The 21,584-nt window shown below is 46.0% G+C and overlaps 1 protein-coding gene across 6 annotated transcripts in view; it reads right to left on the reverse strand.

Annotated features, from left to right (window-relative positions):
- The window catches only part of SPATA5 (spermatogenesis associated 5), a 168,154-nt gene that overhangs the window by 130,584 nt on the left and 15,986 nt on the right, over positions 1-21,584 (reverse strand). For all 6 annotated transcript variants that reach the window (XR_007245646.1, XR_007245645.1, XM_048509796.1 and 3 more), the window contains 2 exons: positions 9,652-9,806; positions 6,555-6,764 (listed from right to left, as the gene is read on the reverse strand). Coding sequence is in view for 4 of the 6 variants with exons in the window: in XM_048509796.1 (XP_048365753.1) it covers positions 6,555-6,764; positions 9,652-9,806 (365 nt within the window). In the remaining 2 variants the exon portion in view is untranslated. The remainder of the gene's footprint in view (positions 1-6,554; positions 6,765-9,651; positions 9,807-21,584) is intronic.

The raw sequence follows: 21,584 nt of genomic DNA on the forward strand, positions 1-21,584 counted from the left end.
CAGCCCAGACTCCGCTTAGGAAGTCTCCGAGGGTGCTTGCAGGCGAGGGAGCAGGCAGGTGGGGAGCTTAGCAGGCTCCCGACTCCCTAGAGTACTGGCCCAGCAGGCAGAAAAGATGCCAGAGGAGCGTTGGTGGCAGCGGCAAACCTGCTCCCGGGGATGTTGGTCCTGGTGAAGAAAGCTTCTGCCAGGGGTGAGCCCGATGCACGCCATCGGGCGGGAGGCATGGCACAGACGGAAAGGCAAAAGAGATGGTGAATTTGCAAGCTGGGGAAGTATGGTAGGTGCATGATGACTCCAAAGAGAGCGGCACAGAGGGTTCTCGGGCAAGTCTCGGGGTGGGTCTTGCTGGCAGCAGCGCTAGAGGCCTGGCTGGTGAGGTCGCCTTTGGCGTCTCCCTGCAGGTCATTCGGGTCTTTGGGCGATTGGCGGCGAATGGCTGGATTCCTGAAAGTTGGGATCGAATTGCTGGGGCGTGAGGATCCTCTAAAGAGAGATGCGTTCCAGCATCTCAGCGGGATGGGGTTGGTTTTTCCTCCTGGCGCCATTCCATGGGTTGGCCTGTCAAGTGGCCGAATCCGAGGAGTCCCACGGGAACCATGTAGGAAGAGGGAGCCTGAAACACACCCCCTTTCCCAGGCCATTGCACCCGGGGGGCCGGGTCCCTGCCAGGCTCAGTTCCTAGAGCGGATGGCATGAGGAGATTGGGATCGAGGATTAGGTAAGTTTAGATTTAAATATGGAAGGGAAGAAGGCTTGTTTTGCAGCCTGTGAAGTTGTTGCTTTAATGCTGTAGCTAATAGCCACTCTTCTGGGGGGTCATACCACACTCCTCTTTTCTTTTTAGTTGTTTGACAGGGAGGGCAGGAGGTAGCTGCGACCCTGAGTGGGAATTGGCTTCAGAGGCGTCATATAGGGTGCGTCAAAGGCGAGGGTCCGAGCTCTTGAGGGAGGTGAGGGAACAAAGGCGAGGTCCTGGGGGGGATTGTGGAGTATGCATGCTTAATCAGCAGCACAAAGGGGAGGCTTTGGGAAGCACCTTTTTGGGGGGGATGGGTGCATCCGGGGGATGAAGCAATCCGGCAATTAGGAGGCAAATTCCTCGCATTACACACAAAGGGAAAAAGAGGGAAAGGGGGGGGTTTCTTTTGGCAAGGGAGTTGCACTTACCGTGACCTTTGGTGGCTAATGCAGGAAGCTGGATGGTGCTAAAATTTTGTGATCCGGAATTATCCCGAGGGTTGCCGCCGCGCGAGACACGCTCCTTAAGGGGCGGCTTCGGCTGAGCGTGGCAAACACCACCCACCCAAATCTTGAGAGGATCTGTGTTTGCAGCAACCCCTTGGCTAGGAGTATTAGGGGCATAATGGCGGCAGCCCCTTTTTAAACTAGGGGCCTGTCCTGAGCTTGAGGTGCTTCACGGATTATCAGGGACGGGCCCAGATTTTTAATCCAGGGAGGAGCCAGTCAGCCAATTGGCCCTCCCGCCTTTACTGGTCGAAGAAAAACAGAAGGAAAAAGGAGAAAGGGAGAGGGAAACAGATTTCCTGCGGAAGTGCAAATTAGAAAATGAGCATTTCGGAGGGGCAAGATTGCAGGATCAACGACCTGGTGACGGCTCTGCACCCGTCCCCAAACCAAGAGTCGCTTTTGGACCTGACTGCATGAGGTCCCTTCCCCAGAGATTGACATGGGTTATGTCCAAAATGATGGGGCGGACTCGTGAAGCTGCCGCTCCCGGAGTCCTGGGCTGTTGATCGTGGAGCGGCGTAGATGCTCCGTCTCGCGGTTTGTCTCCCCACCCCAGATGATAGCGGGCAAGCCTCGGTGCGGCCACTGGTCGGGCCACTCGGCTGCTCTTGATGACAGTAACATCAGCGCCGGTGTCCACCAGGCCCTTGAACCTTACATCCTTCTATGGCGAAGCTCCAGATATGGGACGGGAGGCTCCCGATCAAGCGTCTCCACACGCTCTTGGCTGACAGGTAGGTGAAGGCTGCGCCATGTTATTGGCTGCTGGGGCTTTCGTAGCGCTTTATTGCCAGGTCGGCAGACGGGCAGCGCATGGGAGACAAGAGAAAGAATCCCAGCTGGCCGCAGCCTTTGGCTCCGGCGGAGCAGCTCACCACTGTGGGATGGGTTTGTCCCAGACCTGGAGGTGGATGGGTCCTTGAGTGGCGTGGAGTCGATCACTCCGGGGGCGATGAACAGTCCCTTGTTTATTCAGCGGCAGAAGGCACTTTGGCAGCACTAGCCCAAATTGTCCCGGTAGGGATGGAAGCAATCGCCATACTAGGTTGGGGGTGACAAGAACCTCGTGGGGGAACTTTCAAAAGGAGATGGGCTGGGTGCATCTTGGCTGAGCCCGAGATGCCCACGAGAGGGGTGGTTTTGGTAGGGGCAGCTTGGCGTTTGGGTCTGCTCTCTAGTACTCCTCCCTCCTCTGGTCCTGGGCTGGGGAGACGCCCGGGCGGGAGTTTCCCGGCGGGCAGTCGTTTCTCCAATGGAAGCCCCTTCTGGCAACGTGGGCACCGGGTTTTAGGTGGCCTTCTCTCCTCCTGGGGGAGTGACCCTCCTCCGCATCGGGGTTGTGGTGGCCCCCCCACCTGGCTGCCTACACTCCCTTCGGAAGTGTCCGGGTCTGCCGCAGTTAAAGCAGTCATCCTTGAGACTGTCTCCCACCGGTGGAGAGTGCTGCGGCGAGGGGAGGCTAGCCTTGGTGGGCTTTGGAGGACCCGATGTCCTGGCAAGCCTTAAGCATGTCGGCCAGTTCAGGATTTTTGCCCAGGCACGTGCTTGCTCTGCGGCACTCCGTGGAGGCGTTCTCTTTTGCGAGGCGCATGCGGAGCTCGTTTTGGGCCTCCCCGCTATCTCCCTGCCTCTTGAGCGCTTCCTGGAGCCTGTTCACAAATTCGGCATAGGGCTCTTGGGGTTTTTGCCGGATGGAGGAGAAACTCTGGGTTGGCTGGCCGGCATTGGGGACTTTGACAAATGCCTTATAGGCGCACTCAGAAGTAATGCGACTGCGTAAGGGTGGCCTCAGGCAGGACATAATCTGATGCGTTGGGATTGGCAAAAGCATCGAAGCCGTAAAGCTGAAGCTGGCGGTGTAGAAGCGCCGCCAGAGGTGGCTGCTCTGTTGAAGCATTGCTGGCGGAACTCACTTTCCCAGACCACAAATTGCGCAGGGTCTCAGGAGCATGCGAAAAGGTGGTTCTTCCAGTCATCTGGAACCATTAGGTGGTTTCCCTTGCGATGGCCTCCAGCATGCCTCTCACGTAGGGGTTATTAGTGACTCCTACGTCCCGCATTGCTTTGCGGAGCTCGGTAAGGATAAAGTTATAGCTTAGAGGGCTGCGGTACTCGACAACTCCGCCCGGGATGAGATCGTTCTTATCCTCCCCTCAGTATCTGTGAAGTGGATGGGGCACAATGCAAGAACTATCGGGCCCGGCGTCTTCCGGTCAGGGTTTCTTTCTTCTGCAGATGCGTGGCTAATACGTTCTGCAAGAGTTTTTGAAACCAGCGCCATTACGCGGGCATGGCTTCGACGGAGGTGCAGTGGCCCGGAAAATGAAGGCAGAGCAAAGAGGGAGGCGGCACGAGCCGCTGAGGAAGTTTGAATTGGGTGAAGGAGGCCGAAGGGGGCAGAAGGAGGACAGGCGTCCAATTTAGTGGATAGAGAAAATTCCGGGGTTGAAATTGAAGGTGAAAGATGTCCGAGAAAGGAGGGCGGCCTACAGCAAGGGAGCCGTAGGTCTGCAGGCTGATGGCGACAAAACATTGCTCTCCACGTCAGTAGCAGCGACATCGGCGTCAGCGAGGGCTCTGTCGCGAAGAGTGCGCCCGATGTTTTCCCAGTCCTTAAAGGCATCCAATGTCCCCCTCTGGGTACCATGGGACACTGAGCTTCAATCTCCTCAACCAATTTGGCGCAGCTCCCTTCTCTTTACGGGGACCCTGCAGCATTTAGTTAACGCTTTCAGTTCGGCCAACGTGCTTGTCATAAGTCCCTGCTTTTGCAAGCTCCTCCCATACTCACCGGGTGTTCCGGTCGGACGAGAGAGTGTCCTAGGACGCAGCGTGTCTCTGGATCGCCGATCCAAAGCGACAGCGAGGCGATTACCGAAAGCGGGTGGTCCCTGGATGCGCCCGATCCAGCCGGACTTCGATATCGCTGACCCTTCCCTTGCAAGCGACGGTGGAGCAGGGTGGAGGTTCGAGGATTCCCGGGTTTACGGCACCAGCTTGTAGTCGCACTCCACGCTGGGTCAAGCGTAAGAACGCAGACGAGACGCGGACGCTGGAGATACGACGGAGATCGCTAGCAGCGGAGACCGGAGGTCCGTGTTCCCATGGTCTCCCCGCCTGCCGGTTCCTGGCACCTTTTATTGTTATCCTATTGGGGGGCGCAGGAGGGAGGACCGGGGAGTTCGGAAGAGCGGAGGTCGGGAGATCATCAAGTGTGATGCATGAGTCTCATCGTACGTCGCGCGGAGAGGGAGCGTCACGTTGCCTGGAGCCTAATCTCACCTGGGGGGCAAGACCATTGTCCCTGCGCCGGTGATTGGAGAGCTTGTGACAGTTCATGACCCGTGACTCATGGGGGGGATGAGGAGTGGGCGCGAGCGTCGACCGCGGGCAAGGCCGCTTGGAGGTCCTGCTACGCCCCAACGTTTACCACGGCAGGCCTGCTGGTCGCCAGTGCAGGCACTACTACAGGTGACCTTGGGCTAGTCACAATTCTTCTGAGCTGTCTCAGCCCCACCTACCTCACAGGGTGTTTGTTTTGAGGGAGAAAGGGAAAGGAGTTTGTAAGCCCCTTAGAGTCTCCTTACAGGAGACTCCTCCTACTCCTCCTCTCTTCTTCTCCTTCTCCTTCTTCTTCTTGTGGGAGGCATCTATTCCTCCTACTCCACTATATCGCCTTTCTTTTCCTGAAAGTCTTCATAGCCTATCCGCTTTCCCTTCTGCCTTCCCTACTTCCCAACCAATAACAAACCTACATTAATCTGTATCCTCTCTTGCATGTTAGGGAACCTTCGAGGACTTCTGTGGTGGGGAGAGGATGTCACTTTCTCCTGTATCCTCCATACATTATTTTTTTCTTTCCCTCTTCCTTCCACTTCCCTAACCCCCTTCCCTGCCTCTTTCTCCCTTCCTCAGCCATTCACCGACGCACCAGTTGTCTGCCTCACATCTTCAGTTGTATTTATGAGTTATTTCATTTATACTTCAAAGTGGGGAGCAAGCAGCTTACATTATTCTCCTCTCCTCCTCCTCTTTAAGGTCAAGCTCTCGCGACGAAGAGCGAAACAGCCGGGTCGGGCGCTACAACGCCGCACTGAGCTAACGCTTTCGGGACCGCCTCGCGATGGACGCGTCCTGGAACTAGCCGGACAACGCCGCCGCTGACGCCCGCCCGCCCAAACTGTCCTGAGCCTCAGCGTCACCGAGTCCTGGGACACGCTTCATGGCTCCTGCGCGCCTGCTCCAGTGGCATAAGGCAGAGGCATGGTCCTCTTAGGCCTCGTGACGCGCCGGAGGCCCGAGTTCATCAAAGTAAGTGCCGGGTTGAGGCGTCAGCGAAGCCGCTACCCAGTTCGCCTCGGCAGTGAAGTTTCGGCCCGGCGCTTTCCTCAAAAAAAACAAAGCTCTGCCTGGGAAACACCACCGGCTCAGCGACGTGGAGTGGATCGGCGCGAGGGCTGGTATGACGCCAAGGCTGAGACTGCAGCTAAGCCGCCCCTGTGCGAATGGCGGCCTAGAGACACCGTTTTTACCGTCTCCAGGCCGCCATTCATTGCCCATGCGGAAACGGCCATACCTCATAACAACCCTGTGAGGTAGGTTTGGCTAAAAGTATCTGATTGACCTACAATCACCCATTGGGCTTCCACAGCAAGATGGGAATTCCTATCCAATCTCCCAGACCCTGCTCTGAAGCTCTAATCATGAAACAGCACTAGCTTTCAAAGGGTAGCTGCTGTTGAAGAGTAGCAAGCAGCCAGACCTAGTTGAGTCATACATGTCGAGTGGTATCATCCAGTGGCTGCTGTCAGGCGGGCTTGGCCTCGACGAATCCTCCCTCAATGGCCTAAACAGCCCTTTAAAGGATTCTGCATCCTCCCCATCCTTTTACTCACAGAAACCAAGTCTGGAATGTAGCAGTTGAGGAACTCCATTTCTTAAAGATTCAGGCACTCCTTTCATCATTTTGAGGTTTGGGGTGTTTTTTTAAGATTTCATAATTTTCCGCAAACCTGGGGTGTTTTTCAGTTTTGAAGAAAGATGCCTGTTCATGGCTCCAGTCACCGGATTTAAACATTCAGATTTGTCCGGGAAAAGAATTGTTGGTTTTGGTGACAGATTAGTGATGATATTTAGGTATTTTTGCGGATGGAACAGAACTGAATTATACATACAAACAGTGAAAACGTACAAATACAAATCCCCAGAGAGACATCGCATAGACTCACAAAGGAGAAAGCACAAATGACTAACGCTTTCTGTTCAACTTGTATCCTATAACATCCTACCACAATAATGCTCACCTTCACTGTCAAGAAGTTCAGCCCACTTTCATGGGCTAAAGCTTTTGCTATCAATGTTTTTGAGCATCCAGGAGGTCCATAAAGTAGTACTCCTTTTGGTGGCTGAATACCCATTCGAATGAAAGACTCAGGATATTTTAGTGGCCACTCAACTGCCTGTTTCAATTTCAGTTTAACATCTTCCAATCCTCCTATGTCTGACCAGGATACCTGTAAAGCAAGCCACTTCCATTAATCAGAAGAAAATATTCTTCAGAGTACAAGAATAGGTTATTCTTTTAAAAGAAGCAATAAGTAGCCACCTGAACACAGAATGTATGCTTTAAATGCATTCTCAATGCTTCACTCGTTTCTATTGTCTCCCTAAAACTGCTGGAAATGTACAATTTAAAAAAACCACAGTATTTAAACAGTGTTGTCAATTGGGAAACAAAGAGAGGAACTGAAAATCAACAACGCTCAAGACAGATGTGGCAAGCATAAATAACACAAGGAGAGCTTTTTAAATAGTTGTGATAGTTTGGGAGAGGGAAGCATTCTAACTCCTTTTACTTATGTCTATGAAGACCAGTCATTTTCCCTAACACATGCTCTCACCCACACATATTCTGACCAGAGGACGGAGGCCAGCAGTGCTGGTGGAGGGTCAACATTACCACTACAAACACAGTCAGTCACCCCTGGAGATCTTGGTGCAGTGATTTTATGACAGACGCAAATCCTTGAGCACACCAGTAACAAGAAGCTGTCAGGAGGCAAAATCCAAGTCAGCAATTGCAGCTACAGCTACACAAACAGAACCATGTGGAGTAAAACATCTGTTTCGCCAACAGGTTTTCATTTGAGAGTCCTGTCTCCTCTCGTATGTTTCTATGCACCAACTACAGTCTTCAGGCTTTTACCTGCTAACTGTTCCTCCACAGAAAGTGGCCTGCATGGTATTGACTGGAGTTGGGCCTTTCATATTACAGCTCCCACTTCAAAGCAGGGGCTTCCTAAAGAGGTGAAAGGAGCCCCTTACTGGATATCTATGGGAGGCTTGTTAGCCCAGAAGCAAATGGCAACTATGAACAGCTGAAAGTGTGTGATCAAGAGTTTGTTTATGATTATAGAGGCATAACAACACTGGCTCCCAATTACTTTCTGGGTTAAATTCAAGGAGCTTGTATTGACTTTTAAAGCCCTGTATGGCCTTGGGCCAACATACCTTAAGGAATGCCTTCCTCCATATGAAGTTACCCATTTACTCCAGCCATCTTCAGATGCCCCAGATTTGGTTGCCTCTGCCATCTGAGGCTAGCTAGACAACGGTGACTCAATAAAGGGCTTTCTCAGCCCTGACACCAATCTTTGTTACTCTGTCTCTCTCTGTTGATGTCTTCTGTCAGCGAGGGAAACACCCTCAGTAACAGTTACTGGCCTTCTTCCCTGTTTCTGGTATTGCTTGTTATGTTTTTAGTGAATAATTTTATAACTTTTTAAATTGTTTTTACTTGCACCACCTTCCAAACCCTAAATAGGTGGGAAGGCAGCATAAAAAGGTTAAATAAAAATAAACAAGACTCAATCTAGGGTTCCAGTGGGAAAAATACAACATTGAGATGACATTGCCACCCACAGAAACTAGTACAAGAAATACAATCCTGCTTGGGCAAATTTGAAATGCTCGTTTTCAAAGGGGACAATGCCATACCAACATGCATTTAGCTATAGGACTGCATGCTAATTTCAAATATATGTTTGAAGTCTTCTGCCTTCCCATGGAACATATTTCTGTCACGAAACAAATCACTCAATCCTGTCAGTGCCCTAGTCATGAGTCATATTCTCTCTACAGAAAGTGTGTGTGTGCAGGCATATATGTATTATAATGGGACATTTCACTAGTTCCAGACAGAACCTAGTATGCTGTAGTGAGTATAGTATAGTCATGGTACCTCACTGAATATGGATGGCACAGATGGCCACACTACATGATATGGGCATCCCTTGAGATCCCCCATTATTTTGAAACAGTGAGTTCCCACTGGGCCACTCTTTTTAACTGTACTGAGGAGTCTGATTCTAGTTAGGCCCAGTGCGGCACATGAGAGGAAGGCCTCCTGCCTTCTTCTCATCCCAGTTTCCCAGCCCAAAAAGGCATGAGGAAAGCAGACGGGCAAATAATTAGAAACTTGGTGCTGGCCCTCATCTCTCGGAATCCACAAGTACAATATAGGCTTTGCTATAAAAATATGGTAACCTCCCAGTTCTCCAGTCATGTTCTGGGAGGAAAAGCAGCCAGCACGGATTATTAATTTAATTTATAAACATTCTCTCCAGTGAGGACCAAAATGCAGGTTGCATCATTTGCCTCTCCTTTATTTTATCCTCACAACAATCTATGAGGTAAGGTAGACTGACTAAGCACGACTAGCCCAAGATCACCCAACAAACTTCCACAGTGATTTGAACACGTGTCCCCAAATCCTTGCACAAAAGTCTAACTACTATACCACACCATGTCTTGTTTTTTACGTCTCCTGTAACTCTACCATCTATTGACTGAATCACCCTTCTCCACACACTTGTTCACATGCTCAAATTACTTCAAAAGCTTGGTGAAGCAGGTCTTTCCTTTACAAAGTAAGTGAAGATTCAGTAGAACTAGTTCCATATGAGTTTAATAATTCTATCTTTAGTAACACCAATTTACCTACAAACAGATCTTTGGTTAATTGGACTGTAATTTCCTGGATATGGACACACTGACTCCTAAAGCAGGTCTAATACTAGCACATGTGTTTCCCTTATTTGGAGAATGAAAGTGAGAAGAAGGAGCTGGCCCCCACACTCTTTCATCTCAATTGAGACATTCTAGGCAAACTCCTGCATAGAATCCAGGATTAGAAACAGAATACAATTTATTTTGTTTAAAAAAGCTATATTTAACTTTTTAAATGATCCTATATTCTATCACAATAGGGGATGCTACAACATAGTAAGGTGCACTTTCAGTGTACCATTCTTAAGCTATTGTTGTAGTCAGGTGACTGCTATCAACCATGTTGCACCAGGAGTCTCATTAATGTGGGATACTGGAAAGGCAAATACTTACTTTTGGCACATCTATAGCCACTTCCCTCATGGCACTAGGCCGAACTTCATTCATAGCCTTCAGGAAATCACTGCAAGTGATAATCACTGTTCCAGAAACATCATCATCTGAAGGGTTAGCCTGTTGCCCCAGTACCCTCTGCAATGCGTACAAGCCTACAGAAAGAACAAAACATTTCATAAACTTCGTCCCGCTATGACAAATGTGCAACATGTACGTCATAAATAAAACACCCCATCACTGCAAGTGGAATTATCTTCATTTGAAATGTTCCAGCAAGGAAGGAGAACAATTTTATATTTTATTAATTTGGGGGGAAAAGTACATCACCTCCCCAGGGAGCTTGTCCACAAATAAAACCTAGTAAAAACGCAACACATTAATGCTATTAATTAAAATCCAGCATTAAAAACCCAGCATAAAAACAGAGACTCTTGAGCAGCTTAAAACATCATTTTTAGGTTAAAAGCACACTAAAATGGGCATCCCATTCCAACAGTATATTGGTTGTTGCATTATGGACCAGATGAAGTTTCCACACAATTTTCAAAGGCAGTCTGACACAGAACCCATTAAAGTAATCACATTATGAATCATCCTGCCAAGATCATGCTTTTCAAGAAACTGCGGTAGTTGGTGTATTAGCCAAAACTGATAAAAGGCATTAATGTGCCGCAGAGGAGACACAGACGGCCAACTGTAGGCCAGGTACTGTAGGCCAGTAGTACCTCTAACCTAGAAATCTGCTCTTTCAGGGGCAATCCCATCCAAGACAGGCTAAATAGTCAGTCAGCTTTGTCTGCAGCAAGCTACAGCGGCCCGCATCCATCCCTTACCATTTCCAGGAACCCTCTAAGGACTTTCACAGGCCCACCTGACTCAGTTTTTAAGAAGAAGTAGAGCAGGGTGCCTTCTGAATATTGGTGGCCCCTCATTCCAAATCCCTGATGGTCTTTCACTGTCATGTAGATATTAAACAGTGTGAGGACAAGGTGTAACTATGTATCCAGTTTGAGGACAAGACATAAATGTTACGGGGCCAAATAGCAGTCCCCTAATGCCACTTTCTGGAATTAGAAAGTCAAGTATTTATTACTAACTAGCGGGGCCCGGCCACGCGTTGCTGTGGCTTATTGTGGTGAAATGGAAAAGGAACAGTAGCAGCAAATCAATTGCAGAGGCCAGCAATACGTGCTCATGCAAACACGCAGCCTGATACTGTGCGATGTCATTGCTGTGTGTGCCCGCATTCCTTGGGGGGGAAGGAATGGAAAGGCACCCCTCCCACACATCTAGGCTGGCTGGTCATGATCATTTACCTGGGAGCAAGTTTGGTTGGTGGCAATGGGTGTCGCTTCTGAGGAAACCCTCTGAGGGGCGCGACGCAGCCATTCAAAGTATGTCACGGTTGCTGTACCGAGCGTACTCCTGAGTAATGAATGCCTGGTTTTCTTAACTGTAACTGCAGTATTCAGGGAATCTAGGGTGCCTGGCCCCTCCCTCCCATCCCTTGCATGTCACCCCTCACTCTCTTCCCTCCCTCACTTCTCTTCCCTTGCATGCCACCCCTCCCCCTCCTTCCCTTCTCTTTCCCTCCGCTAGGGTGGGTGGGTCATATCAAGATGCTGGGCCCCCTGCCTCCCCTCCCTTGCATGCCACCCCCCTGCCTCCCCTCCCTTGCATGCCACCCCTCACTGTGTGTATGTGTTTCACTTCCACTTGAGTTGCTGCCTATGTACTGTTTTCACTGCTCATATCTGGCCATCTGAGTGAACATTCTAAGCAGCATGAACATTCTAAAAGTGGCAGTTACACACAGGCAGCTGCATGTCCTTCACCATGGAGCGCCAGGATAAGGCGTTTTACCTGGGCCAGGTGTGAAATTTCAGGTATGTGAACATCTAAAAACACTCTCGCCTGACTGACTACAGTGGCTGGGAATTTTCAGAGGAATTGGCCCAGCAGTTACTGAGGTATACTGTCATCAACAAAAACACTGTTAGCTTTTTATATATATAGATTCTATTTCAAAATGGAGAAACCAAATGATGTTATGAAATGGCTATCTGATCAGTGTGAATAAGATTAGCCTAGTGTGATATCCAGCAGGAGCCCATGACAAAAACATTTAATGTTACTTAACATCTGTAGATGTCACATGAACATGGAATAATTGTGTGGAGATGGTTCCCTGACAGTTATGTTCAATTATCTAGAGATTATAGAAGATGACCTTTCTGAGATGAGGGTAGCAAAGAAAACAGCACATGAAAGTATGTGAATTGCCTGATGGATACACAATTTCTCCCTCTCTCTCTGGATCTTATGGGAATAGTGGACTTGCTGCCCTGCCAGTGTGCCTCTGTTCCTTTACATAGGATCTACTGACATAATTGTAAATAAAGCAATACCATATATTTGCAATGTTCTCAGTCTTCTCCAAAGGAAATTAATGCTCTGCCTCTGGAGCTTCTTACTATAATCTTTCTCTATAGGTTAAAAACACAAGTTAACCATGGAATAAGTTGCTGTTGGTGGTGTTTCTTAAGCCCTAGAATAGTTAAGTAAAAAAGCAACTCTACTGTCATTTAGATTTTTGCTTGTATCTCGCTTACCCACAGATCATTCCTTCACACTCTCGTAACATTCTCTTCATTTCTCACATTCTCCATCTGTTTTAAAATTTATATACTCTTTATCCCTTTCTCTTCTGCTGGCTCTCTCTCTAACACACACACACACACACACAATATCAATACTTCTTTTTTGGCAGAACTCTGAAGTTCTTCTATTCATCGCTTCCACCTCTCCCACACACACACACACAAGCTTTTCTTTGGATTGCCCTCGTAACACCTGAATAATTTTTCATCTGTTGACGGGGTTACTGGGGGTTGGGAAATTTCGAGAGATTTAGGGAAAGGGCAGGGTTTGCGCAGGGGAGGGACCTCAGCAGAGTCCAATGCCACACAGTTCACTCTCTGAAGCTGCCATTTTCACTGAGGGAACTGACCCTGGAAGCCTAGAGATCAGTTGTAATTCCTGGATATGTTCAGGCCCCACCTGAAGGCTGGCAGCCCTATCTGTTGAGGGTATGACTTCCAATCAGTGAGCTGAATTACATTCCGATCAGTGAGCTGAATTACACACTGAAAAACCTAAGGAAGGTGTCTCAGTTATGATCCTGAAGAAAAGGGGAAGTTATTTTGAAATGCAATACATTTTAAATATTCACTGTCCAATTAGAGATATACTTCCTTTTAAAGACAGATGACCTTTTGTATTAAAATAAAAAATTCACAAGTCATCCTTTCAGCAGAGGATGCAGGCTGAAGTGATACTAAAGGACTGCCAGCATGCCAGCAACTTTAGTTCTCATCAGGATATACACAGAACCTTAAAATCTAGGTCACACAAATTTTGTAAAGATTTTTTTTTTTATAATTCAGCACTTGCATAAAAACACAAAAACTTGCACAAAAACTTGCATAAAATCAGGCAAACTTTCCTACACCAGTATTTAATATGCGATGATCGCCTCCCCCAAAGTCCTGGGCGAACAGATATGCCTCTTCTATGGCCGGTGTCTTGCCGGCTAGCAACAAAGCTGCTGCTATCGTGAACAACTCTTTTTAAAAGTCAGAACTGTCTAAACAAAGCCTGAACTCATTAAGGTAGAAGTGTGCACATGCCATTATACAGGTCACTCTCTAATTGAAACAATATTTTACAATAAAACAATAATAAAAGACAGACTGAAGCAGGACCTTGATTCTTCCTGTTTCCTCTTGTTAGCATAATCATTTGTTCCTGCCCTCCCCACTAACCCCTGACCTCGAAAATTGGTTGCATTATAGCCAGGAAGGATAAAGTCAATATCTTGCCAGGAACAGAAAAATAGATCACCTCTTCTTTCAAGTACGTTCAAGAGACAGAAGATTGTCTCCCGCTTGCACAGCTAACAGACCTTTTCTTAAAAGGCAGTCTGGATTTGTAATTTGTAAAGTCACACAAACCTGAGTAATGAACTTATCCACATTCTATTGAAACTACATTCCAGAAAACAGCAAACATCTGGTCAACACAAATGAGTTTTTTTAGATGGGGCCTGCTGGGGCATGTTTTCGATCAGATGCCGTCTTTACCCTGTTTTGCAAGTTGCCTCTGAGCACATATTTATGTATCAGATGGCACCGATTTCCAGTGGCTTAGTGAGCAATCATGTTCTCTTACCACTGACTAATTATTTGACCTCTCTTGCAACTCTTACTCAAACAAGTAATCATTAGTCATGTATATACCAACAGCCTAAACAAATCTGTGGGTACTTGCAAGTTTTCTTACAGAATGCATGTAGTCCTTTGTATAGGGAACAGTAAATCACCCCCAGTGCTACACAGAATTAACCCATGCTAGTCCATATGTATGCTTGTCGCAGCACAGCTGGATGGCTTCTGAGGCTGCAAATGCATAAGATTTCCTTGATTCAGTGCTAATGCAACAATAAGTTCCCCAGAGGTAAAAAGGATGTGGCATAAGAAGTCACACAATTAGAGGAGAAGCCATGACTGTCTCACCCATATTTCAAAGAAACAGAAGGAACCATCACAGGGTGTCTTTACCTATATGAAGGTCTCCCACAGCAGACTGAAGCATGCATCATCGGGAAGGAGGGGGACAGTTCCATTACCAGCAAGAATGAGTCTAATTCATTTCAACATAACCAGCAGTTTGTTAAGACTAAAATTTGGATTTAACAGGACAGCAGGTAGGCATGACATTTTGCCTGCTGAACCCAGTGGATCGGTCACATCTGAGACCATTCTGTTCCAACACTTAGCTCATACACTTCAATTCAAAATGACAAACATGATGTTGTAACACAAACAGAGGGGCACTTGCCAATTTCTTTTCCCATTAACAAAAGGAACTCACTTGTTTTCCAAACAGGTCACTAAATACAAAAGCCTCGTTGTTTCTAGAGGGGAATGGACAGGATCCATAGACCATTGGTCAAACACTAACTTTGCAACCACAAGGTCCAGGCTCTAACTTCTCCAATTCAATGGTTCTCAAGCAGCAGACCTGTTTAGAATTGCTATTTGAGACCTTGGAGAACGGCTGCCTGTCAAAGCAAGCAAGATGGATCAATACTTTGCCTCTGTAAAAGTAAGATTCACAGATTAAATGAACCAAATTGTGTAGAGAACAAAGGCTCATCTTGGTTCAGGAATCTCACCTTGTTCTCTAGCTCCAAATAGCCACCATCAGCCTAATATGAGAAGCCAGTATCACTTTTGCAGGTAAATCCTATATAAATATGAGGGAGAACTACATGGAGTTTTATGTCTTATGGAGAAGGGAGGGTATCTGTGGATACTTAAATCTGCAGATTGGTTACCCAGAAGACAGATTTTTCTACAAACTTGGGGGACCCTCAGGTTTAAAGAGAAATCTGAAAACTGGGGGTAGAGGAAATATAAATCTCAAAATATAGGTGCTTTGTCTGCGAATGTGAAGCAACACTTCTCTGTTGGAAATGTTGTGAGGGGGAGATGCTATAGGCAAGCAAGTAGGCCATGACCACAACACCTGACTTCAACAACAATGCTTCCTGGCCCACTGCAGTTCTTGCCAAGGCATAGAAGGAGAAGGCTATCGCCATCATACTGTATCTTCACCCTGGTCCAGTGCTGCTCCAAGTATTGCCATTGCTGCCCCCAAGAGAAAGTATAAATTTTCTTTTCAGTCTCTCTATATGTGTGTGTGTTGTTGTTTTGTTTCCCTCCAGCCCCTTCATAGTAGTATAAAAACAGTTCTAAGCTCAACTTCTCCCATTTTAACTTGTTCTTTCATCACTGTCGCAAAAGCAAGAACCAACTCAATTACTCTTTTTTAAAAGAAGAGTGTATGAAGAATTGTCTTGAAAGAAGATCCTTCACTGTGACAAAAACAATGCTAGGCTTACACATTCAAGCCACATCACTGCCAGCTAAGGCAGCTGCCTTAAGATTCATTCTTTCTAGAAACTTACAGCGACTAAAACCCCCTATGATTTCATGTCATTTAGTGGGATTCTTGACTTACATGTATGTCAGCCAAGTGTAGAGAGAAGGAGAAATTTTGTAGCATGACACCATACCACACTACACCATTTGCTCCGCTATAAATTACCTTAGGCAGAAAAACCATGAAGGGAGAACTGACTTTGGAAACAGCCACCCATCAGCCACAATGTCTACTGTCAGAAAATGTTCCTATGAAGCATTTGGTACTGCTCACCAGCAACACACAGGATAATTTGAAATAAAGTCATATCCTTCAAAGCATTAATATTTTATTAAAATCCTCTGTCACACCATGGAACCTACCTGGGATGCAGCCAAAGACAGAGAGGGAATACACACACACACACACAGGAACTACTAAAGTTGTTATTTATCACAAGTAAACACAGAAAGCAAACTGGCAGGAACCAATTTAGATTTTTTTAAAAAAAAAAGTAAATAGAAACATCAGCCAAAATGTAAAGGAACACGGATCTAAACACATAATTGGATTAGTGTGTCTGTAATTAAACACAATGTTTGAAAACAAAATGCTACAAATTAGTTACAGATATGCAGAACGCAAGAACAAAGTGGATGCTGGAACAAAAACGGAATCAGAGCATGCTCACGTTTATGTTTCAGTACGATGAATCTTCAGGAGGTAAATCAGATTGAAATCCTAGATATGTACATATAGAGACAAATGCACAAGTAAAGATCTGCAACTAGACCTCTTGTAATGGGTTTGCAACTTTTTGCAAGTGATAGTTCACATTTATTATAGCACCCACCATCACCATCAAAGTACAATGGCTGTTTTTAAAAACCATTTCAGGTGGGCAGCCATATTAGTCTGTAGCAGCAAAACAAAATTTGAGTCCAGTAGTACCTTGAAATGCCCTGACCTGGATAGCTCCAGGCTAGCCTGATCTCATCAGAAGCTAAGAATGGTAAGTTCTGACAAGTACTTGAATAGGAGACCTCCAAGAAATGCCAGGATTGCAACGCAGAACCAGACAGTGGTAAACCACCTCTGAATGTCTCTTGCCTTGAAACTCCACCGGGGTTGGCATATGTCAGCTAAGACTCGATGGTAGGGAAAAAGTCCCTCAAAAAGCAAAATTTTCCAGGTCATATTGGCCCACAAAAGCTTTGTGACCTCTAAAATGCAAACATCAACTTGCAATATCTCAGTAACACTGAGCCCCAAACGTCCTACCACAACCACATCACCCAACCATTAACTGAGCCATCTGCCTGACCTGAATAATGCTACCCACCAAATTTCAGAAACACCACTGGTGAAAAGGCTGAGAGGCTTGCACAGAATGACAAGTGCACCTGAGTTTCTACTCAAAATAAATAACTGTAATGGTCGCGATCTGGAGTACCACCCATTCATAATTAGTTTTGACTTAAAACAGCTCAGGTGTTGAAGGGAAGACCATGAACTCTGCCATGAGAGCTTCTTGGAGGAAGGACAGGGTAGGAATGCGACAGAATAGAATCCCTCAATTTCAAATGCAACATGGAAGGAATGGGGGATGGGGGGGACTACTATATGCACTAATTCTATTTATATTGTGAAAAGAATACAGAATCTATATTGTTATGCTTTAATGGCAATGCTAGGAATGATTTTGAGCACAACTTATGTGCTAGACAGTCACTCGTGTTTCTGTTTTGTTTTAGCACTTTAGCAACTTAGACAATGAAAATTGACCCATCTCTCCTGAAGTATACAGGTGTCTGATGCTCAAAGTTTGGATATTAACAAAAGAGTGTATATATGAAGCCACTCATGCTTCCCAGTTCAGCACACAAATGGTCACATTCAAAACTTAGCCTAAGTTTGGTTTCTCTTACGGAGTTTAAGTTGCCCTAGGAGGGATTTTTTTTCCTGGAGATGAATATAAGGGCAACACCACATTCCATCTTGTCTTACACATCTTTCCACAAGTATCAACATCCAGATGTCATTACTTCTACATTAAAACCATTGTTCCAAATTGATGTTCTTAAAAGCAACCCACAGACAGATGTTACAGCTTTGGTCAACAAAAACAATTCTGTTTTGAATGTGTCTACACAACGGGCAGCACATTAGGATGTTAATTGCAAAGGGGGATCAAGTAGGTTGATCTTTATCTTTATCTTAAGGGGTTAATTCAAAAGTTCAGTAATATTTAATAGGATTTTGTCAATACAAAAATAAATGTTATTTAAAATATTTTGAGCGCAATCCTAAGGTGGGGGGGAGAGCGCATGGGAGGATGCTGACGGTCTCTTGCTTTGAATTATCTCAGAGACATGCCAACATAACAGGCAGTTATACTGGTGAAAATTCCCAGTGCCATTGTGCTGCTTTCAGGCACCAGTGTTGCTATGCAGTGGCTACAATCAGAACAGCTCAGGTACAGGGCTCTGCTCTGATGTTACTGAAGGCAGACCATGGGGTCTGGCAGAGTTAGTCCGCTCCCTAATGCCTTTCAGACTGGGAATGTTTCCTGACAGAGTCACAAAGTTGCCCCATGTGGACTCAGAGTGAGTGCTGGAGCAACGTGGCAGTGGGAAAAGCACAGAGAAGGCACATGGGACAACTGGATGAACACTTTGCACAAACACTCAACAGGAAAAGCAAGGGCTAGCCTCACCCCATTCTAAACCTAAACAGGTACCTCATCTCCTCAGCCAGGACCCAAAGGGGTGGCCCCATCCTGACAGATAAGCAGGGAACTGTTCACCAGACTTCCTTCCCCCATTCCCCTCATCTACAATTGGAAGCTGCCCACTGATTCCTGCCCTGAGCTTGGTAGCCAGCGGGGGGCAGCAAGAGCACCATACTCTCCGGAACAGGGGAGGGGGTGCATGCCCCAGATAATATCATATAGCACACATTGAGGGCCTGCAGGATACGGAGAGTACTCCTTGCAAAAATAGCTGGGTTCTTTGGGCCAGGGCTGCATCATAGATGGGTGGGGCAGCTGACTGGGAGGACCATCACTTTCCTACAGTGTACTATCCAAGGGTATTACATAATTTAGAAGGGGAAGACTTCTCTAGCTGTTTTCCAATAATTTGGGTCATTTTCAGAATTTCTATCATGGATGTTCAGACATTTGCTGGGACATAAGTACACAGCCCCTCAAAGTTCTGTATTCTCAACTATGTTTTCAATATCTAAATAAATATGTTAAAAGATATCATGCACAGCTTTGGGTGTACTGTCAATATGCTAGTGACATCAAGCTTAACTATAAGCCTTCAGATGTAACAACTATCCAAAACTAGTGTCTGACTGCTGTGATCAAGAGGATGGGGGAAAACAAGCAGAAAATAAACCCAGACACAGAGGAGATGCTGGCTGGAAAAGATGTTCTAGGGATAGCCTAGCTCCATCAAGGACAGACCAAATAACTGAACATGTGGATTTTGCAGATCTGGATCATTCCTTGCTTTTTAAGAAGCAGATTGAGCTAGTAGCCAAGGAGACAAAAAACCTGTTTAGTTATAGCTCCCTCAGAAGTTCTTCCTTCTAGATTCAGGGGATCTAGCTACATGGCTATTGATGGGGAATGGAAGTATTTCATGGAATTAATTAATCTCTCCCCTTCCCCCACTACTGAACATGGAAGCCACTGAAGGACAACTCAATATGGAACATGGAAACAGCAACTGAAGGACAACTCAAAAGAACCCATCCCCTTTCTCTCTTGTACAGCTCTTTCATGACTGTGGAAAAATCTTGTGTAGGTGGATGAAGAGATTTCTGCTGGTTCCCTCTTCTCTATGCACCATTTCCAGGGGCCACAAAGGTTATGGGTTGTGGAGAAAGATTTGTTTTATGAACTTCTTCACAGTACTTACTAGAATGCAACCCAATGCAGCAGCACAACATAACATCTCCAGTGTCACTAACAACCACACAACCATTGTTTAAAATAAAACATTTATTATTCCTGTCCCCAATAAATTTAAAGGAAGGGGCATTTTTATCCGCATTCTGTAGCCAATGTTACTGTAAGGATAAGCATTAACATTTTCAAAGACAGTATTTCCTTTCCCTATAAACAAAACAGCCCTTCTCAAGTCCCCAAGAAATAAAGTTATATTTATATCCATCCAGCTCAAAGCCTCCAGGGAGCCTTAGAAGGATAAGTTTCTAATGAATTGCTATATTTGGAAGCCTTTGTTGCTAAGCATCTTATAATATTCAAAACTGTTTATTCCGTTCACATCCTCACTGCCTAATTAAAGTCCCATTCGTTTTAATATTTTCTTTTTAAAAAATGCAGCAGTGGCCTCTGTTTATTATAAACACTTCACAAAATAAAAAGGCTTTGCAAGTACTTAATGGGAACAGCAGCATGAACTTAAAAGAATACAGATACAGGACCATTCAGCAGTACTAGACACTGGCTTGTAAAAGCCGAAGATGTACTGAATTCTCAACTCACAGTCCAACAGAAAATGGTAGAAAGACAGAAAAATGATGGCTTGGTAAGGTTACTAAATTTTCTCATAGTTCATAATAGTAACACAAATCTAGCACTTTTTCATTCTAACAATGACTACATACCCTGGCTTCTCTCTCTCTCTCTCTCTCTCTCGCCCAAGGTCATAGACTGAACATTCTATTTTGATAAGGGAAGAGTTTGTAGACTTTGATCTTTCATTCACTGAGACCACAGTCATACACTTGAACCTGCACTATATCAAGTCAGACATCTGCTCCGCCAAGCATTGTCTACTCAGTCTGGCAGAGGCGTTCCTCCCATTGGGCAAAGTGGGCAGCTGCCCAGGGCGCCACCTTGTGGTGGGTGACAAAAATGCAGGTTCATTTGTGGGGGATTTTGTATTTTCAATGTTTTTTCTGTTTTTGGCCCGCAAAGGGTACAGATTTTAGACTAGCAGCACCAAAATTTCAGGGATTTTTTTGGAGACTCTCCTGATGATATGACCTGGGTTTGGTGAGGTTTGGTTTAGGGAGTCCAAAGTTATGGACTCCCAAAGGGAGTACCCCCATCCCCCATTGTTTCCAACGGGAGCTAATGGGATATGGGGGCTACACTTTTGAGGGTCCATAACTTTGGACCCCCTGAACAAAACTTCACCAAACCTGGGTGGTATCATCAGTTGGGTCTCACACAGATACTCTGAAATTTTGGTGCTGCTATCTTAATAATTGCACCCCTGACAGCAGGCACCCCCTAAATTTCCCCAGATTCTCTTTTGAAATCCACTCCCTTCCTGCCAATGCTTGTTTTCTTTCTTTATTTTATTCTTTCAATGCCTAATAAAGAAGAAGGAGGAGGAGGAGGAGGAGGAGGAGGAGGAGGAGGAGGAGGTGGTGGTGGTGGTGGTGGTGGTGGTGGTGGTGGTAGTGGTGGTGGTTGTTATTAAATCCACCCCCTTCGGCATGGATTTAAAGGGAGAATCTGAGGTCCCCAGTTTTAACATTGAAAGGGATGCTGTTTCGGGGTGGGGGAGAATCCACCCCAAAATAGCATCACTTTCAATGTTGTTTAAACTGGGGACCCCAGATTCTCCCTTTAAGGTGGATTTAAAAGCAGAATCTGGGCTCCCTGGTTTAAACATAATTGAAAATGATGCTGTTTGGAGGTGGATTCCAGCATCACTTGTTTAAACTAGGGAGGTCAGATTCTCCTTTTAAACCCACCTTAAAGGGAGAATCTGGGGTCCCCAGTTTAAATAACATTGAAAGTGATGCTGTTTCCCCCAATTGGAGGGACTGGATACAACACCATAAAATGTTTTTATAGCAGTAATAAAACATTTTGAAAGCATTTTGAAAATGTTTTCCAAAAATTATTTCTGTGGTTTGGCATGGCCCATTGCTGTGTTCAGATTTGTGAGTTGGGG

The sequence above is a fragment of the Sphaerodactylus townsendi genome, linkage group LG10, assembly GCF_021028975.2.
Source record: "Sphaerodactylus townsendi isolate TG3544 linkage group LG10, MPM_Stown_v2.3, whole genome shotgun sequence".
Classification (NCBI taxonomy): Eukaryota; Metazoa; Chordata; class Lepidosauria; order Squamata; family Sphaerodactylidae; genus Sphaerodactylus; species Sphaerodactylus townsendi.